The sequence below is a fragment of the Anastrepha ludens genome, chromosome 6, assembly GCF_028408465.1.
Source record: "Anastrepha ludens isolate Willacy chromosome 6, idAnaLude1.1, whole genome shotgun sequence".
In the NCBI taxonomy this organism is placed as follows: domain Eukaryota; kingdom Metazoa; phylum Arthropoda; class Insecta; order Diptera; family Tephritidae; genus Anastrepha; species Anastrepha ludens.
In genome coordinates, this window is record NC_071502.1 from 76,592,743 (window position 1) to 76,611,152 (window position 18,410).

General features: G+C 38.7%; 1 protein-coding gene across 2 annotated transcripts in view; it reads right to left on the reverse strand.

The window, feature by feature from the left end:
* LOC128868663 (nephrin) overlaps positions 1 to 18,410 on the reverse strand; it is a 104,574-nt gene that overhangs the window by 15,895 nt on the left and 70,269 nt on the right. Inside the window, exons 10-19 of one of the 2 annotated variants that reach the window (XM_054111003.1) lie at positions 16,728 to 16,881; positions 15,190 to 15,327; positions 14,208 to 14,372; positions 13,824 to 14,120; positions 10,637 to 10,918; positions 10,131 to 10,554; positions 9,481 to 9,647; positions 8,948 to 9,136; positions 6,878 to 6,880; positions 2,647 to 2,793 (exon numbers count right to left, since the gene is read on the reverse strand). In XM_054111003.1, the coding sequence (XP_053966978.1) occupies positions 2,647 to 2,793; positions 6,878 to 6,880; positions 8,948 to 9,136; positions 9,481 to 9,647; positions 10,131 to 10,554; positions 10,637 to 10,918; positions 13,824 to 14,120; positions 14,208 to 14,372; positions 15,190 to 15,327; positions 16,728 to 16,881 (1,966 nt within the window). The remainder of the gene's footprint in view (positions 1 to 2,646; positions 2,794 to 6,877; positions 6,881 to 8,947; positions 9,137 to 9,480; positions 9,648 to 10,130; positions 10,555 to 10,636; positions 10,919 to 13,823; positions 14,121 to 14,207; positions 14,373 to 15,189; positions 15,328 to 16,727; positions 16,882 to 18,410) is intronic. The other variant, XM_054111002.1, reaches the window with a different exon arrangement.

An 18,410-nucleotide genomic window follows, 5' to 3' on the forward strand; every position in this document is an offset into this window, starting at 1 on the left:
CTACATATGTAAACATACTTAAGTTGTAATTATACTTAGTATTCCCATAAGTTCTGTTACAAGTAAAGTCCGTTATAGATATAAAATTATAATACTGTTTTTTAATGAAGTTAATTTTATTTAATCATGCAAAAAAAAAATTCATTCGAAATGATCACCATTTCCTTTTACACAAGCGTATTTGTAAGTTAACTATTTCTAAGCCCTTTGTTTTCGGGTTTTGAAAATTGCGCAACTGCAGCGTTCCAACTCCTGTACGAATTAGTGCAATCACCTTGTGCAAGAACTCTAAAAGATGCTAAGAAATTTCTCCATGTAATTTGTTCGCTATATTAAAAACCAGTACATTACTTACTAAGTTTTTTTTTTTTGTTGGGACAACTAACAAGTGCAGCACTCAGACACAATTAAGTCCATTGTACTGCACTCGCATTCCCTTTTAACTTTCTTTAAATCTACTCGACCTCCAAAGAAATCTGAGTAGATCTTGAGGTACCAAGAAGCCAAGGTGGTCGCTTCTTAACACATCAGTGCCAAAAACCTCAAACCTGATTCGAGGGAAGGCGGGGCAGACGCACAGGGAGTGGTCCGCCGTCTCATCCTCCTCTTCCCAAGATGCATGCATTCCCAAGCTGGGCAGAGTACACACTCTGAGATGCCTTTCCATGAGTTTCGCCCACAGAAAGTAGCTCGTTCTGATTAATGACAGGAGGATTTGCGACAGTCGGTCCATATGCAGCCTCTCTCAGCCTACCAAGCTCACTTACGGGTTGTAGCAATCCATTTGCTAGCTGTGGCTTTGATGGCGGCAGAAGGGAGTGGCAGAACGGGCTCCAGGCCAAAGAAGTTGGCCTCAGAGCCCATTCCAGCTAAGGAGTCAGAGCTCTCGTTACTCACGATACCCACGTGTCCCGGGACCCATGCTAGCATCAGGCTATTATGTCTACCGACATTGTTCAGCCTGGATTTTCCACAACAAAGTTCATCGCTTCTTGAACTGCATACACCTCCGCTTGAAACACAGATGCATGCATTCCCAGAGCAAAGTGCAGTTTTATCCCGCTGGGTTCCACGTAGACCCCAGAGCCGGAGCTGGGCTCGGTCTGCAGAATTCCCTAAAAGAAGCCCTTTTCGACTCTCGAATTAGCTTTTTGTAGTTCCTCTGAACATGACGGTATTGTTCCCAGTGCTCAGCACGATTAGTCTTAAAGGGCCGGTTTAGAAGTTTTCTCGACTCTCGCCTCAATGTTTGGAGCTCTCGGATCCACCACGGAACGGGAGTCCGATCAAGGAGAGGTCGAATTGGCCAGGCTCACTGAAATCATTCAACTAAGGCAGCGCTGAGTTTTTCAACTGCCACCTCAATACCCTATTCTTTCCGAAGTTTTGGTGGCGTCACGTCAAAGCCCCGCAACGCTCCCCTAAACTTCTGCCAGTCTGTTTTTCTGGGGTTTCTAGAGGGCAATGGCATTTGTGCCTCCTCGCCTCAAACCTGTGGTCCGAGCACGAGTCTGTGGCAAGTACTCTCCAGTTCCTGATTGACCACCCAAGCTTTAAATTTGATAAGATAAGATCAATCACCTCCTGCCTTCTAGTATTAACAAACGTAGGCTGTCTGCCCTTGTTGTGTATGTTTAGGCAAGAGGAAGCGATAAACTCGAATAGCCGAAAGCCCTGCTCATTGCATTTGCTGCTGCCCCAGATTGTATGGGCATTGGCTTCGCGGCAGAGAACGAGGCCCAGACTGCGCCGCGCACAGAACCTCATGAGACTGGTGGCCTTCCCAGGTGGTGGCGCTTCCAGCGCATCGTGAGGAAAATAAACAGATGCAATCACAAATCAGAATTTGTTAAAGACCCGTCACAGTGAGGTGGGATGGTGCTATAAAGCCTGGGACCGATCTAGACGGCCCCTAAAGACCCAGGGCTCTTGCACTGTTGTTATATAGGGTAATGTGTGCAGCTGGATAAGTCGTTTACTTAGGAGTGCAATAGCGGCCTTGGAAGTTAATCTGTGTCACCGTCAGGGGACGGTAACTGCAGAACCATAGTCTGAGCCCCTCATTTGGGATAGACATAGTCTGAGCCACTCATTTGGGACGGTTCCTGTACCGAGAGCCCATGACATCAACACTGACCTCAACCATTCGCACCACAAGAGAAGCCCCTTCCTTTCCTTCCCGGTTGCTACCCTTGGTGTGCGAGGGGACTCGCCAAAGCCTCGTGTTGGTGCCCGGATTCTGGGCACGCAGACAGTACAGGACATCCACTGTAGACAGATCGGGATCTGGAATGCAACAGATGGCCTTCTTGAGGGATATGCTCTCTTCGCGTTATTGACATACTAATTTTGTGGGAAATGACTACACAATTGTATAAAGCTCAGTATATTATTGAACTATATTGTGAAAATTGTATCACAACACAATTGTTTAAAATTACGCCACTTTTTTGCTACATCTGCGACTTTATACGAGGGAAAATCTTAAACGTCACTTAAAAAAAAACAATGCGCCTTATATTTTGAAGTCAGTGCTCACTTTTATGGAAAATATGTACGCCACAAAAAGCCAGTTAGATGTACATACATATACATATATCTCAAATCAACTCCAATAAAATTAAAAATATAGAAAATAAAACAAACCTTTCTTCCGACGATTATGTACAAAAAACCAAGCGACTAAAGCAGCGTTGACCACCAAAAAACCAAATGCTGCCATGCAAATTCCAAGTATTACCAGATTGGGAGTACTTGAGTCCTCAGTTAGCTCTTCCGTCGATATATCCAATCCTTGTACACAAACAAAAGCACATAAGAAATAAAAGCAACCAAAATCCAAAACGTCGTCAAAGTATACGTATACATATGAAAAGAAAAATAAAAAATATTTTTTATAAAAACATGCATACATAAATTATAAAAAATAAGTTGAATGCTTTTGTTTAATTTTGGTCGGACATTTATAAGGTCAATTTAAACTAATTTTATTAAAAGTTTCACACATCTGACAAATATAATTTTTGGATGATACCATCTCCATAACCTCTATTTGCAAAAGGTATTTACATACTTGTATATACGAGTACGTAAGTATATGTTTATGTGTACTAGGCTGAAACATAAATATATTAAGTCGAAAGTAACAATAACAATTATATTACTGTTTTGCGGTCACTTAAACCTTTGTGGCACATAACGTTATACATATGACTAATCAGAATGCTACCGGGATCGATACCGAGAGCTAAGAAAGGAAGAGAGACGTATTATCCGAAAGAAGAAACGAGAGGCCGAAATACGTGAGTGTGAGGAGCTTGAGATGCAGGCCAATAGAAACAACGCCCGAAAATTCTACCAGAAAGTTCGGCGGCTTACAGAAGGTTTTAAGACAGGGCGTTTTCCTGTAAGAACAACGACTGCGATTTGGTCAATGACATCCAGAGCACACTTAAATTATGGAGGGAACACTTCTCGAACTTGTTAAATAGTGATAGTTGCGCATGTCACAGAGAATGTGAAGATCCAAATACCACAATCGATGACGACGGAATTGTCTTTCCACTACCCGACCATGACGAGTTGAGAATAGCGATAACGCGGCTAAAGAATTACAAAGCCGCGGGCGCCGACGGACTGCCGGCTGAGCGGCGAGGAGCTGGTAAGGTGCATGCATCAGCTACTATGCAAAATATGGATACATATTTGAAAGCATACCTGCCGATTGGAATTCAAATGTGCTCTGCCGAATCCATAAGGGTGATCCTGCAATATGTGCCCGTTACCGCGGGGTTAGTCTTCTAAATATCACCTATAAGGTTCTAGCGAGCGTAAAAGGCCGAAGCCCACCGTCAACCAACTGATCGGACTTTATCAGTGTGGCTTTAGACCTGGAAAGTCTACCATCGACCACATATTCACAATATGCAAGGTAACGTTGCGCAATACGAGCAGCACCGTCAGAATTGGGAAAGACCTTTTCAAGCCGTTTGATACCAAACGAGGTTTCAGAAAGGGTGACTCGCTGTCGTGTGATGTCTTTAACCTGATGTTGGAGGGGATCGTACGCAGAACTTAATCGCTCAGACACAATTTTTTATAAGACCTTACAATTGTTGGCGTATGCCGATGATATTGACATTATCGGCCTTAACAACCGCGCTGTTAGTTCTGCCTTCTCCAAACTGGATAAAGAGGCAAAACGAATGGGTTTGGTGGTAAACGAGGACACAACGAAGTACCTCCTGCCCTCAAACAAAGATTCGGCGCACTCGCGTATCGGTACCCACGTCATTGTAGACAGTTATAATTTCGAGGTTGTAAAAGACTTCGTTTATTTAGGAACTAACATTTACACCGATAACAATGCCGGCCTTGAAATCCAACGAAGAATCTCTCTTGTCAACAGGAGCTACTTTGGACAAAGTAGGAAATTGAGTAATAAAGTCCTCTCTCGACTAACAAAACTAACATTCTACAAGGCTCTCATCATGCCCTTTCTAACGTATGGCGCAGAAGACGATGTGGACGATATCAACATCCGATGAAGCGACGCTTGGAGTGTTTGAGAGAAAGATTCTGCGCAAGACTTTTGTACATTTGCACGTTGGCAACGGCGAATATCGCAGGCGATGGAACGATAAGCTGTATGAGCTTTACGACGACATAGACATAGCGCAGCGAATAAAGATACAGCAGTTACGTTGGCTGGGTCATGTCGTCTGAATGGATACAAACGCTCCGGCTCTGAAAGTATTCGATGTGGTACCAGCTGGTGGTAGCAGAGAAAGAGGAAGACCTCCTCTGTGTTGGAAAGATCAGGGGGAGAAAGACTTGGCTTCACTTAGTGTGTCCAACTGGCACCGGTTAGCACGAGAAAGAAACGACTGGCGCGCTTTACGAAGAAGGAGAGATCAGAGGGTTCAACAATTGAATCAAAATGATAATGACACTCATTACTGTAGAAAGCCAACCTCTTCATTAATTATTGCTATAGTTACTTAAATTCTCCATTTAATATTTCTTTCAGCTCGACATAGTTTTCATTTCATTTGAAGAAGATTTCATTAAATGTGAAAATACTACATATCCTAAGTCCTACCATAAGTTTTGTTACAAGTGAATTCCGTTATAGATATGAAATTATAGTACTTTTTTAATGAAATTAGTTTTATTTAATCATGCAAATATTAAGTAAAAATAGTAATAATTTTTATTCGAAACGGTCAACATTTGTTTTTACACAAGCCTTCAAACGATTAGGCCATTCAGGTATTGCAGCGCGCACAGTTTTTATGCATATGGACGTCGTTGCTCGAACCAAAGATTGTTTGAGACTCTCAAAACTTCTATGAGGTCTTTGACAAGCCATGTTCTCCAATTCTGACCACAAACTGTAATTCAATGGATTCAGATCTGGACCTCCAGACGTCTAACCTTCTGCGGCTATGAACCCAGAAAATATGTTTTTAGCCAATGCTGGGTGGTTTTCCCCTGCGGACTGGAACGGAATCTTGCTGGAAAGTTCAACGTTCTCTATTGAAGAGAGTGGGATAAGCTGCTTCACGACGTCTTCTAAAACATTCTCCTGGTACACTTTTGCCTGGGTCTTAACCACTTTTTCGCAGAAATTAAGAGATGTAACGCCTTTACAAAGCACTCCCCATCAAACCATTACACAGACTGGATGGTGGCCATCCTGGAATAACAGTTTTTGCCTCTTTAGAAGCTTTAGATAGATTTTAGCACAGATTTCGTCGCTTTACTTATTAAAAACTTCCCCAATACTGAATATTTTCTCATCTGTGAAAAGAATATTTTCATGGCCGTTGACCGCGTGTCACCGAAGAAGCTGCTTGCATCTGTCGAGTTTAATTTTCTTCAAGCGCGTAGTCAAAACATGGCCAGTTGAGCGATGAAGGCTTTCGTGTGGAGATCATCTCTAATTAGTCTGGACATGGATCTGGCGGCGGCCGCCGTAGCCGAATGGGTTGGTGCGTGATTACCATTCGGAATTCACAGAGAGGTGGTAGGTTCGAATCTCGGTGAAGGCAAAATTAATAAAAACATTTTTCTAATAGCGGTCGCCCCTCGGCAGGCAATGGCAAACCTCCGAGTGTATTTCTGCCATGAAAAAGCTCCTTATAAAAATATCTGCCGTTCGGAGTCGGCTTGAAACTGTAGGTCCCTCCATTTGTGGAACAACATCAAGACGCACACCACAAATAGGAGGAGGAGCTCGGCCAAACACCTAACAGAAGTGTACACGCCAATTATTTATTTTTTTTTTTTTTATGGATCTGGTCGATACGTACATTTCCTGGACATGATTTTCTGCTTTCTAAGAGGAGTTCTGCGAATTCTTTCTCAAACGGTTTTATAGCTGCACTGATTTGAACGACGCGAGGACGACAACTTCTTTTTTGGAAAAACGATTGATCGTGCGGTAAACAAACATTCTCGAAATACTAAGTTGTTTCAGCAATTCCTAGATCTAATTTGCACTTTTACCACCCTTATGTAATGCAATCACTGCAATGCGATTTTCCTTAGCTCCCCACTCCATTATTAATAAGCAAAATTTTGTCACGAAACAGTAGGTATAATTTATGACTAGACAATGCATACTAACAAAAGCACAAATAACGGAACTTTTTTCTCCGAATTTGTTCTCGCCGTACTTGTAAAATGTGTCACAGAAATTAGGGCAAAACTAAGGAGAGCCTAGAGAGGAGGGCATTATAGCTACTCTCTTTTCAAACGTAATGTCAAATTATTTGATTTAGTGGAGTTTTAAACTCCGTCTTGTTTGAAGTGTAACCGAATAAAGGTTGGATCTACATACATATGTTTCCTCTTTGTGGATTGATTTTGAGACCCTCTATTGCACACTAAGTGGTCTTAAGTCTCTGGTGACTAGGAACTTATCTACTACGAAATACCATATAAAGGGACGGCAAGTGGTGGATAACCTTTCAAGACTATATTGCTAACGGAAATACTGCCTTAAAACGAAATAATATTGTGCTCGTTCAACATTCTGTTAGTCCAGTCAAAACAGCTGAATGATTTATTGTTGTATTACCGAAACCCACTCGTTAACTCATTCGTGGAGTGAATAATCTGAGATTTCAGCTAGTATGTATGACACGTACATCGGAAATCGAACTTATGGGTATATACAATTTGAATGAATCAAACCTAAAGATGGATATGGAACGAATTCAACGGTATTTTCCTAAGGTTCATGTTTGGGACTGCTCTCTGAAAAATGGTTTGGCCATTTATTTTGTGCTTACTTGGTATCTGTAACAGGCAGTCTATGTGTATCAGTAGAATATAAAAGTCAAAGATAATATATAATAATATGAAACCCTATGATTTTTCTGCTAATATCGAACGCTGATAGTCAAGCCGAGCGTAAAGCTGATACCAATCGGTTTATGTATCGCAGAGTGGATGCGAAAAGCAGCGCTGGGTGTAACGCGTGCTTTAATTTTGTAATTTTGTTTGTGCTTATGCAAGTATAATTTAAAAATATAAACTGTGCGTCGAGCTCTGTATTGATTATTTTTTAATGAACAAAAAGTTTTGAAATTATTTAATAGTTTTCCTTTTTTCTACTAAAACAGAGAACACGGCTCCAAATAACTCATATTAGCGCGAGTTACCGACGAAAAACAGTTCCACACTGAATTACCCGCATTAATCAGCTTTACTCTCGGCTCTGGTCAGCTTCCACTATGTGATGTCTGCGCAATCCTCTACACAAATTCTATGTAACCGGTTTCAAAGGTTATTGCACGCAATCACGGCTTTTACTCTCCTCTCGACTTTCAGCGCCCACTCTGCGGGTGTGCTAATACGAAAAACTCATACCACAAACTTTAAATCACAAAATTTAACTTGAATACGGTGAATACTTAAATAACTTTCTAATGATTATAACGGTAATATTAGGAATAAGCAACACTAAAAAGACCAACATTGATTAATATTATACCTTTAGAAAAATATAAAATCAACAAAATTCCTCAATAAATGCCCACACCCGCATTTGTTACGGCACATTTTGTATCTCATGAAGTAAAAAAGTTCAAATCCAAGGACCACCAAAATATTACGAGTTACCTTGATTATCGAATTATAACGCACTTTCGCAAACCAAAACCAAAAATAACGGTTGAAAGCGATTTGGGATTTTTTAATATTGTTCTATAGTTATGGAACAATATGAATAATGAATAATTCAACCCTTTTTGCCAGACATGTACGAGTAGAAGAAACTTAACGTTCGGCTAAGAAATAGATGCGAATTATCGAGGGGACCAAAATTCATACATACACTTTATAAGAGTTATATAACGAGTTATCGCGATTTTCAACTTATCGAGCTTGCAGGTTATCGCGATTCCACTCTAATTCAAATAATAAGATTAACTAACAACTTTGGACCAGGAACAAAACTTCTAAGCAAACTGAAATAAACGTAATGGTTTATAGGGTTTTCTGATAGGGACGAGTCGATATTAGCTGGTTGTAGCGCACATTTTATTTTGGTAGCGTCGGTAAAATCGGGTGTTTATCATTCAATTATTGGTGGCAAATTAGACGGGGAAGTTATACAATTGAGCAGAACGTGTAAATTATAAATCTGTATTATGATTTCAGGGTATGGTTATCTCTCGTGGAGGAGCAACTTTTTTTATGAAGATTTCCTGAATTTGGAGACAACCAGCCGAGCATTTGAAAATTGAATCTCACGCATTGGGCCATGTGCAGCCGGGCGGATAACTTACATGGGCCTTTGAAATATCGTCAATACCTCCCACGAAACTAGTTATATTAAATTTCGACTCTTCCTTATTGGAAAACCCTATATATACATAGCTATCAGGTTGAAAATCAGGCTAAAAAATACTTTATTGTTTTTCCATCAGAGAAATACCTCGTTTAAGACGTTTTTGATTGCGCTTGTGCAGGCAACATCCGATGATGAAAATATTTAAAAGTACTACCGTCACACCAGAAATAACGCCGACTAGCAAGAGTAAACCAGAAGTGCCTCCTAATGGTGTGGAAGTAGTTGTCGGTGGTCCACCCAACGATGAGGCTGGCTGAGAAGGTGGCGGAGCTTCTAGAGGTTCAAATAATTATTTTTTTTTTAATATCGAATGTTATTACGGCGATGACCAAACGTAATTTCAGCAAAAATCCGAACGCAGCAATTAATGGTTATAAAAGATGTAATAAATAGAAATATAGTTAGGAATTCTGTTAATATTTTATTTGGTTATCGTTTTATTGCATTCCTATCCCTTAGCCTAACTCCCCAATAAGCTAGGATTTAGGTGTTTTTACGTATTTCTTTAGTAGTGAACCCCATATTGCAGATTAAAGGAAAGTTCATCCAAATAAATAAATGTCCAATGACCAGTCAACCCCATTTATAATGTATATAAAAAGAATATATATGTTTACCTTTCGTTTGCGCTCGTTGTAAATCGGGTAGATATTTACTGCTTCCCAAATCGTTGTATGCCATTACAGAGAATAAGTACAGAGTGTTTGTTTTTAAGCCAGTTATGGTTAACTTATGGCTGTTTGGCAAACTGTCGATATATTTATATTGATCCCGGCTTGCCTCCCTAAATGGTGTAAAATATATAATTATAAAAAAACTCTAGTATATTGATATTATAATATTATTCTTAAAAGTACGTTTTGTTTTAATTGATACAATTTTCCAAATTTAAAATAGTTTTTGATCTCAAAACTTTTCATTTACATTTCTTAGACCTTGGATAGAGAGTAATATGTGAAACAAGTCTCATTGACATGTCACATACAACCGTTGAGCAAACGAAAATATAATAACCTTGAGCACAAACGCGCGGGTATAATGAAGCGATCAGTTATGAAATGTATAAATATTTACATGTTTAATTAAAAAATATCTAAAATAACAAGTGGTAATCCCCAAGTTCAAAATCGTGGTAGCGACAGCTTATGTCAACAAAACTTGGTTTATGTCAACAACATTTAAGCGAAACTACCTTATGAAAATTATTGCGACCATTCGCCGCTATTTAAACTTGATAATATGGATGTTATTATTATGAATACGATACCTGTATCGAACTCTATAAGATGCTTTTATTCCTCCATCAAATCCCGGAGTCCACGCTAAAGAAACACTATCATGTGTAACATTTAATATATTTAAACTAAGTGGTGTATCGGGTTGGGAGGTAATATCCAACCGAATCGATTCCGTGGTCTGGCCCAATTCATTTATTACCATACATTCATAAGCTCCATAATCGGCTGGTGCCACTTTTTCAATTATCAGAGTGGATTCATATGTCAATGAGTCAATTTTCCTTTCTTCAACTTCATATTTATAGGTGCGGTTTACTTGTAGATCTTTGCCTTCTTGACGCCAGATGAACTTTGGTTTTGGAGCAGATTGAGCACGACATGGTAGACGACCTCGTTCACCCGTTCCACTCGCTGCACGTAAAAATGTTGGTGATTTGTCAATTTCAGGCGCAACTGTTATCAAGGAAATTATGAAAAAAAGATTAAAATACACATAAAGCATTTAATCAGACTCATTAAATGTAGCATCACACACATTTGACAATGAGTTGGACATCGCGGTTTGTGGGATTAGCAACACGATTATCCGCAATGCATCGAAAACTTCCGACATCTTCCCGGCGTGCATTTTTTATATGAAGATATGAAGTGCCATTGACGAAAGAAGTTGTGGTTTTTATTGTCATATCATAAGCAACTCTCTCCCATTTAATATGCTCCTCAGTTAACGGTTTTCCTTCTACAGTACATGATAACATTGCATCTTCGCCTGGATTTACTACAACGTTTTCGGATATAGTTTTTATTGACGTGCCATCTGCAAATTCAAAATAGTAAAGCAATGAACTAATTAAAATATTACGAAATTTTCCTTTTAATATTAAAAATTACTTATGTACATACTCGTATGATACGATTAACCGTGACATTTTATTATATAAGTATATGTACTTATAACTATATTAAGTTAAAAACTAGTGCAATTCTAAGCTTGTCAAATAATATATTACAGTTATGATAATTCCACAAAAATTTCTATATGAGCATACTAAATAAATATTATAATTAAAATACTTTTTATCAAAATAAACAATAGTTGGAATTAGTTTGGTCTCGCCTGTGAGAAATAAAATATTGAAGTAGTGCCAGAAAATTCTGGTCAACTTTTGATAATTTGCAAACCATATGAGGCCTTATACAGACTGTGCGAGCTGAGGGAGATAAGCGCATACAAAACCAAGTCGGACGAATCTGTAATGATGGTCGAAGGTACGGCGCCAATCGGAAGAACGAGTGAAAGTGTACATACAAAAGATGCATTGCAACACTAAATAAAATGACAGGAGCGTTTGGGAAACTTGACCAAAGAAAGGTTTACTTATACGCTAGTCGCAAACAAGGCAGGATGGTTTTGGCGCAGTTCTGGTGAGGTTAATTTCTAGCTAACGCAATTCCTGACCGGGCATGGTTGCTACCAGAAGTACCTACGCATCTTTCGACTAAGTGATTCCGCTTTATGTCCAGTATGTCATGAAAAAAATATGCACATTTCAATCGACATATTTGTGATTTTCTTTGCAATTCGACCAAGTACGTTACCAATCCGATTCCCTTCTCAGTCCATTAGACATGTATGTCATATTATTAAAATGACTTTTTCTTAAAAACTTACTTTTCTTACCTCTATGTCTAAATTTTTCTCTTATTTGTTGCATATTTTGGCCCTGATTTGTCCATTTTAAAGCATCGACACAAACATGCATAAGAAATTTAAAATAAAACTTGGCAATTCATTTATGAGAATATATGTATGTTCTCATCAACATATTGAAAAGAATAAATTAGGTCATGAGAACAATTGCGACGAAAATAGTCCAAAACTAATTATTTGCATAACCATTAGAATAGTTCCTATGAATATAGGTATGTAAATAATATTAGGTGCGCAACTAAGTTTCCGCTGTTTGTCAGTAGATGCCGCCAACAGTGTGTGCTAGTCGATTCTAACATAACCTAAACGTCATAAACCAAGCTTAGACATATGGTAGACAAACTGTTTCGACACATTAGTGATTTTATTTTGGTATCTTAGTGATTTTGTTTTGGTATCATATACTTTTGGTTTTGTGAACATGTCTGATTTTGTGTCGAATATTCGCATTTGTGGGAAGTGTTGATTTTCCTCTTTCATTCGAAAACAACGGCGGCTGAAGCGCATTGAGAGCTACACAAAGTTTATGGAGATGCTGCTTTAAGTGAAACAAAATGCCGAGGTTGGTTCCGTCGCTTCAAAGACGGTGGTTTTAATGTTGACGACCGTCCGCGTGAAGGAAGGCCAAAAACCTTCGAAGACGCTGAATTGGAGCCATTGCTCAATGAGGATCCGTACAAACGCAAGAAGAGCTTCCTTCATTATTAGCACTTACCCGCCAATCTATTTCCAAGCGATTGCACGCTTTGGGAATGATTCAGAAACAGGGGACTTGGGTTCCTTATGAGTTAAAACCAAGGGATGTTGAACGTCGTTTTTTCGTCTGTGACCAACTGCTCCAGCGGCAAAAAAGGAAGGGTTTTCTTCATCGCATCGTGACGGGTGATGAAAAATGGATTAATTACAGCAATCCAAAGAAAAGAAAGTCATGGGGACTGCCCAGTCATGCTTCTACGTCGTCGCCTCAGCCAAATATTCACGCTGCGAAGGTTATGCTATGTATTTGGTGGGACCAAGTTGGTGTTATTTATTATGAACTGTTAAAACCAAGCGAAACCATCACTGGGGATCGGTATCGACTTCAATTGATGCGATTGAGCCGAACACTGCGCGAGTAGCTGCCGCAATACTCGGAGAGGCTTGAAAAAGTGATTCTACAGCATGACAACGCTCGGCTTCACGTTGCCAAACCCGTTAAAACCTACTTGGAAACACAGATATGGGAAATCCTACCCCTCCCGCCATATTCCCCAAATTTTGCGCCGTCCGCTTATCACCTGTTCCGATCGATGGCACATGGTCTATCTGACTATCCATTCATTTGAAGACATCAAAAAATGGCTTGACTCGTGGATAGCCTCAAAAGCTGAACAATTTTACCGCGACGGTACACGAGGTCTACCAGAAAGATGGGAAAAAGTAATAGCCAGCGATGGGTAAAGCTTTCAATGATTCATTTGTAACAATTTTTTCAGAATTAAGTTGTATTTTCATTAAAAAAAAAACAGCGAGAACTTAGTTGCGCACCTAATTTTTTTTTTTATTTGTTTTTTGAGAATGAAATTCTCATTGCTATTTACAAGATTCTCGAGAATAAAATCAGTCTCATTATAGCTTTCTCAAGAGAATGGTAGAGAAAAAATATACAGTTGTATCTCAGACGCATCAATTGTCCAAGCGGTGGTTGGAAATTTATGGTGCAATGAATACTCTTTTACTATATACTCGTATAAGCACATTAACATTGAGTACATATAGTGCAATTATATCGAGAACTCTACAATTCTATGCTATTTTTGCCGGCGCTATATAGCGTTCGTACCGGTTTGTAGAGTTCATGAAAGAGAAAAGCTGTAGTTTCTTTACTTTTACTCTATCTAGATATAATATTTAACATATTTACAATAATTTATCGTGTAGAAATATTTTAAAGGAAGAAAAAGTATCTCGCTATAGATGGTTTACGCTTTAAAGTATCCTAAAAATACAAGGTTTTCACATTTGAACTTACATTCTACCACAATGGTAATGTTAAGTTTAGCAGAACCCTCTGAATTGCTGGCTTCACATAAATAAATTCCAGCATCATTCCGATTTAGCTTTGTAAAGTTAAGGTTAGCTCCGTCGGCATATATTCGATGTTCGGCGCCTCCATTACTGGTTGAAGTTGAAGGTACGGGTAAGCCATCCTTTGTCCATGTGTACAAAATAGACATTGGATTTGCTGTAGCGCTGAGAGTAACTTGTAATGATTCTCCTTCAACCCCTACAGCTGTAGATGACGGAGGCGGAAGGAACAGTGGTGGATCTGTTAGGGTAAATAGAAGAATCAAAGCAATTGAGAACAAACAGTTACAAATGTAAAGAAATTATTTACATATAGGATAATACTTACAAAGAACATTTAAGCAGATTGCCTCATGTACGCTTCGCTGTAATGCTTCATTTGCGCTCTGACATGTATACACCACACCGTTCATTTCCTGAGAGACGTTCACTTTAAACTCCAAAGTCGAGACCGTACCACCCCACAATCCAGGCTTAGATGAATTATTTATGCCTAAAAGACAGGGCAAAAAAAATGTCAATAAACTCAATATTTTAAAGCCACGATCTGGATTTAATGTTCAATATAAATAAATAGTATATAGGCTCAGATGAAATATGTATACTCAGGAAACGAACCCAGTTCAAGTTTGGTTCACAATTTCTCTGATTTATTTGGGAATAGGTTCGATTTGGCAGGTAAATACGAACTCATAGTTTTATTTGCATATGCGGAACCCCTTTTTTAATTTAAACGTATTTTGTGATAATTCCATATTCTCTCTCTATCATTTGGTATTTTACGGAGATTCGAACGCGGACACCACCGAATGGTAGGCACAAACCAAACCATTCGACTACGGCGCGCAAAAACTGATTCCTGAACTGCAAGGTGGATATTTACAGTCTGTCTAATGAATATCTCACAGACGTTTTCTCTGTGAATTCCGAATGGTAATCACGCACCAACCCATTCGGCTACGGCGGCCGATGACATAAACGTAGTGCAGCGAATAAAGATCCTGCGGCTTCATTGGCGTGGTCAAGTGTTCCGAATGGATACAAACGCTCCAGCTGTGAAAGCATTCGATGCGGTACTAGCTGGTGGTAGCAGAAGAGGAAGACCTCATCTGTGTTGGAAAGATCAGGTGGAGAAGGATTTTGGTTTCACTTGGTGTGTCCAACGAGAAAGAAACGACTAAAATGATCGTCGAAGAAGCTTACAAAAAAACCTATGAACTGGGTGCAGTACAAAAGGAGTTTACATGCACATTAAATTGTTTTTATATTTAAGTAGGTTAATAATTTAAAGAAAAAAATATTCAACTTACCGTCAATAGGAATACCGTCTTTCCACCAAGTAAGTTTCGCTGGTGGGTTGCTTGAACTTGAGTCACAAACTATAGTCACCTCCACGCCAGGCTTAAGTTCTTCTGGTTCAACACGAATTTTAACAGTTTCAGGTGCAACTATATACAAAAAATAAGTTGTTACTTTATATACATACATACATACATTTTCACAAAATACTTAACAATTTGTATAAAGAGAAAACAGTTGAAAAAATTATAGTAGATAGCAAAACTAACTAAAGTAAAATAAAATAAAATATCATAACGGTGTTACAAAGTGTCTAGTAGTAATACTAGTGGTAATACTGTAGTTAATCTCATCAAAACCTTTCTAGTGATTTCACGAAAGTGCTATTTTTTAGATATTAGAAAATATTTCGTTTTGATTTTTCGCCCAGTTTAGGTAAGCCTGCTCTACAAAAATCAAAAAAATTAAAAATTAAAATTTACATTTTTAACCAATTGCCTTCAATCAAGGATGTCTCAAGCTATTATGGGCATCATTCTTTTGAGAAATAGTGACTCCAAAACTTTATTGAGAGGGTGCTTCAGATCAAGTGTCTGGAAATACTTCCAATCAGTTTTAATGTTGTAAAGACAACATGGGGCAAGTGAGTCAGGTGTATGTTTATTCAACACGGAGAGTGCTCGGAGGAAAGTTCATAACTGAGTAACAGGTTATTTCACTAGCCGGGATACCTTCCGCTACATAAAAATCGATTACACCGGGGATTTTGTTTGTGTTACTCGGCTAATGTGTTGGGGAGAGTGAGGAAGCTATGATGAGATTCAATTTTGTTATCGCTGCTAAGAGCTGGCGACCTTTTGGTGTAGAGAGTCGAATTTCTCACTGCGTTTGTTTGGCGGTATAGCCTCCTCCTGCAATAAATCTGTTGCCGAGGGTTGAGAAGTATTTTTCATATTCTTCAGATTTGCTTGGATGGGCTGGTGGAGGTCTTTCGGGTTTTCCACAACTACATATGTTCGTGGCTTGAATTGCTGAATAGCTTTTGCACAATAAGAGTTAGTGTTGTAGTGTTTGCTGGTGTTTTTTATGATAATAGCAGAGCCGGCATATGCTTTTTTATCGGAGTGCATTGTGTGATATAATTTTCAATTTGCGATACAAAAGTAGCTTTTATGGGGTATACAAAAGTAGCGAGCAATTTGAGTATAACTTGTATAACGGGTTTTCTGTGGCAGTAGGTTTTATTGTGGCCGTATAGCTGGTAGTTAGCGCATTGGGGAATCTCGCGTTTCGGGCGACAATTTTCGAGCTAAAAAGTGTTAAGATGACATAAAAAAACAACAGGCGTCACTAGACCTTTTGTATGTAGGTGCTTTTTTAAATTAGATGACAAATACACAGGTGTTAAGCTACTTTTTTAATTTTTACTTAGATGAATGCTACAGCTGTTTTGGTAAATGATAAATAAATTTATAAATATATATAATACTAAATACACATATACACTTAAATACTACTAATACAGATATAATACAAAAATCAAACTTACAATGAACGCTGAGAATAGTGCTCTCAAATAAGGGTATTTCGGTTGCACTATTAGATGCTTCGCATCGATATTGAGCCTGGTTATCGGTTACATTTGCCAGAATAGTTATTTCGGCAGAAACAGACTTATCGGCCGTACGTATCACTGAATTAATCTATAACGAAAAAACAATAAAGAAACTTTTATATACAGGGTGTCCGGTGGCAGAATTAGGTATTAAGTTCAAAGTTCTCCTTAACCGCGAATGCATGAGCTGGGAGGGGATCGCATTAGCTTCGCTATTCGTGCGGGTTATTTGATAATGTGGCAGTGGACGGGTGAAAAACGATCGTTCGCAATCGAAGAGTATTTCAATACCAATAATTCATGTGTCCGTCGTAAATTTTGTTCACGGTACAATATTCAACGTTTATGTGATGCCCCAAGTAAAGGTTTGATTCGTTCATGGGCAACAGGTTCACTCGCGGACTGCCCAAGATCGGGTCCCAGAAAGATATTGAAAACAAATAAAAATATTGAACTCGTTGCTACAAGTTAGATAATCGGCGTTAGTCCGTGCGCGCACCTATCCTTCAACTTCCAAAACCTATTGTGCATGAAACATTCGGTGACATATCCTGGCCACCCTGGTCGTCCGATCGTAATAATACTCGGGACTTTTTCAGTGGAGGACTGTTGGACTTTTTTCTACCTCAAAAGTAAAGTCTGTGAAACACACCCAGCGGCCATTTCAAGACTAAAACAAATATCGTTCAGTTAATGGCGTCTCGCCATCACTTCTCCAACAAGTGACACGGAGTATGGAAGCCAGATCCCAAGAGTGTATCCGACGTAACGGCTGAGTTAATATTTTTAAAATATAAAATCCGCACTTGTCTTCTTCTTAATAATTATTGAAATACATTGTTATCATTCATTATTTTTTTTAAATTAGATTTTAATTCCCAATTTTATCTGTGTGTAGGAATAAAGATATATATATATATAAATTAGGAATTAAAATCTAAGGGTAAAATACAGGTTATCCATATATATATATAATTAAAATTTAAATACTATTTAAATTAATTTAAAAATTCAAAATTAATCAAATAATGTGCATTTAAAATTACGTTCATATTACAGAGTAAAGCAAAGATTGATAGATAACAATGATATATTGGGTTGGGGAAAAAGTAATGTCGTATTTCAGCAATCGTCAATTCAGCGCGACATTTAAACATATCTTGCGTTGTGTACTTATTGCATCGGGTCACACTAAACGGCGATTTGAAGACGGCAATCTGTACTACAAGTGCCTCTTTGACAATGCTGTGATCGTACGTTTCAGTCTTAAGTTATAGCGCGTCAAAGATGGAGTCCATCAAGCAAGAAATTCGTCATATTTTACGTTTTTACTACCTTAGAGGTAAAAATGCAACGAAGGCAGCGGCAAAACTTTGTGAAGTTTATGGGCCTGATACTGTAACGATTCGCACAGCACAGCGTTGGTTCGATCGATTTCGTTCTGGTGTAGTAGATGTCGAAGATGCACCACATACTGGTAAGCCAATCGTCGTAGAGACTGATAAAGTCGTTGAAATTATCCAAAGAGATCGGCATGTGAGCATTCGCTCGATTAGTCAGGAACTAGGTGTAGACCACAAAATCGTTTGGAACCATTTGCAGAAGATTGGATTCCAA